The sequence below is a fragment of the Nematolebias whitei genome, chromosome 22 (genome assembly GCF_014905685.2).
Source record: "Nematolebias whitei isolate Nwh7 chromosome 22, NemWhi1, whole genome shotgun sequence".
Lineage (NCBI taxonomy): Eukaryota > Metazoa > Chordata > Actinopteri > Cyprinodontiformes > Rivulidae > Nematolebias > Nematolebias whitei.
Genome location: NC_056519.1, coordinates 784,085 through 786,513, shown reverse-complemented (window position 1 = coordinate 786,513; position 2,429 = coordinate 784,085). Strand labels below are relative to the sequence as shown.

Genomic DNA, 2,429 nt, shown 5'->3' with positions numbered 1-2,429 from the left:
ATGATGATTGATCTAGTGATGATGATGATTGATCTAGTGATGATGATTGATCTAGTGATGATGATGATTGATCTAGTGATGATGAGGATTGATCTAGTGATGATGAGGATGAGGATTGATCTAGTGATGATGAGGATGAGGATTGATCTAGTGATGATGATGATGATTGATCTAGTGAGGATGATGATTGATCTAGTGATGATGATGATTGATCTAGTGATGATGATTGATCTAGTGATGATGAGGATGAGGATTGATCTAGTGATGATGATGATGATGATTGATCTAGTGAGGATGATGATTGATCTAGTGATGATGATGATTGATCTAGTGATGATGAGGATGATTGATCTAGTGATGATGATGATTGATCTAGTGAGGATGAGGATGATGACTCCGGGTGCTGCGTTGCTTTGTTGAAACGTGTTTTTAGTTTTCCCTCCAGGTTTTGAGAACTCGACTGATCCAGAGCCTGAGCGGAGCATGCGTTTGTATTTTTGTTAGCAGAATATCTTGTTCTGCAGACAAAGGCTTAAACAGGCTCCCTCCTCCCTCCAAGCTTTCTTGTGCACAAATTAGCTGGTCTTGAGCTCAAGTTAGGTCAAGCTAACTGGCACGATAAGCTAATGTTGGTGTCAGTAAAATAATTCTCGTTCACCAACATTGTTTCCTCAAATGAACCTCACATGACGGCAGGTGGACATTTATTTCTCTTGTAAAGGCCCATTCAGGACAGGAGCGTTCCAGTGGGACCGAATGGACCCTCCACAGTCTTCTGCTGACTTTACAACATGTAACAGCTCTGAGGAGGTCAGAGGAGCTCTGAGGAGCTCTGAGGAGGTCAGAGGAGCTCTGAGGAGGTCAGTGGAGGTTAGAGGAGCTCTGAGGAGGTCAGAGGAGGTCAGTGGAGGTAGGAGGAGGTTCTTCCTTTTCAGTCCATCACAGTGACACCTGGAGACAAGCAAGACAAACAACCATTCACTCTCTGTCTCTGTCTCTCTGTCTCTCTGTCTCTCTGTATCTCTGTCTCTCTGTCTCTTTGTCTGTCTCTGTCTCTCTGTCTCTCAACTATAGGGACAGTTTAGAGTCACCAGTCAGCCTAAGGTGCATGTTGTAGTTCTGTGGGAGTCGTCACAAACATCTCAATCAGCTCCACAGCTACAACTCATCAGAAGATGGTGGTGGTGTCCAACTGTCCTGAAAGGTGGGAAGTGATGTGGATTTGTTTGAGGAACGCTGAGCCTTAATGAAAAGATGATTATCTAAGGAAACACTGTTCTTTGGAGCAGGAACAGCTTTGATGTGGTCCGGAGGGGTTTGAGCGTTGTAGCAACATGTCCTACAGACTGATCAGAGGTTGGATCTTTGTGTTCAAGCTTCTTTTGTCTCAGCTGTGATTGTCCTGTACCAATCCAAGGTGAACTTTTTGGTTTCAGGTTCTATTTGAAGAGGATGGAGAATCTTCATAGTAGTTTCTGCTTCAGGCTGTTCTGTGTTGGAACGTGACGTTGGTTCTCCTCTGATGTTTTCCTCCTGCAGACCATGAACCAGCCTGGACAGCAGCTGCTCCCCACGTAGACCTCTCCTCCCAGACGTCAGCCCAGAGGATGCTGGGAATGTGTCGCGGGCGCAGGAAGTTCCTGGTGGCCTCCCTCGCCTTGCTCTTCATCCCCGCACTCACCTGGCTTTACCTGTCAGTGGGCAGTTTTCAAGGTGAGACACCTGGACAGGTGCCAGCTCTGTGAGGGTGCATGGGCAGGGCGTTGTTAGTGCTTCACATTTGATTTGTTTCGGTCTTTCTCAGATTTCCATGTTTTCATGTTTAACCACATTTTCACCCGTATGGTTTATTTAAATATTACATTTATGAAAATTACAAGTTTCACGGCTTCAGCTGGACATTAAAGCTCTTAACGTCATTAAATACAAATGTTTCTCAAGAAAGAGAAAATAGAGTTGTTGTGATCTATTAGAGGAACATGTGGAACTGTTGCTGTTGTTGTTGTTGTTGTTGTTGTGATTTATTAGAGGAACATGTGGATCTGTTGTTGTTGTCGTGATTTATTAGAGTAACATGTGGAACTGTTGCTGTTGTTGTTGTTATTGTTGTTGTTGTGATTTATTAGAGTAACATGTGGAACTGTTGCTGTTGTTGTTGTTGTTGTTGTGATTTATTAGAGTAACATGTGGAACTGTTGTTGTTGTTGTGATTTATTAGAGTAACATGTGGAACTGTTGCTGTTGTTGTTGTTATTGTTGTTGTTGTGATTTATTAGAGTAACATGTGGAACTGTTGTTGTTGTCGTGATTTATTAGAGGAACATGTGGAACTGTTGCTGTTGTTGTTGTTGTTGTTGTGATTTATTAGAGTAACATGTGGAACTGTTGTTGTTGTCGTGATTTATTAGAGTAACATGTGGAACTGTTGC

General features: G+C 43.0%; 1 protein-coding gene across 1 annotated transcript in view; it reads left to right on the top strand.

The window, feature by feature from the left end:
- Positions 1-3: 3 nt before the first annotated feature.
- Positions 4-2,429, top strand: part of LOC119428418 (LARGE xylosyl- and glucuronyltransferase 1) — a gene marked incomplete at its 3' end in the record, with an annotated part of 5,970 nt that continues 3,544 nt past the window's right edge. Inside the window, 2 exon segments of the mRNA XM_037696099.1 lie at positions 4-400; positions 1,540-1,713. Of these exon segments, the coding sequence (XP_037552027.1) occupies positions 4-400; positions 1,540-1,713 (571 nt within the window).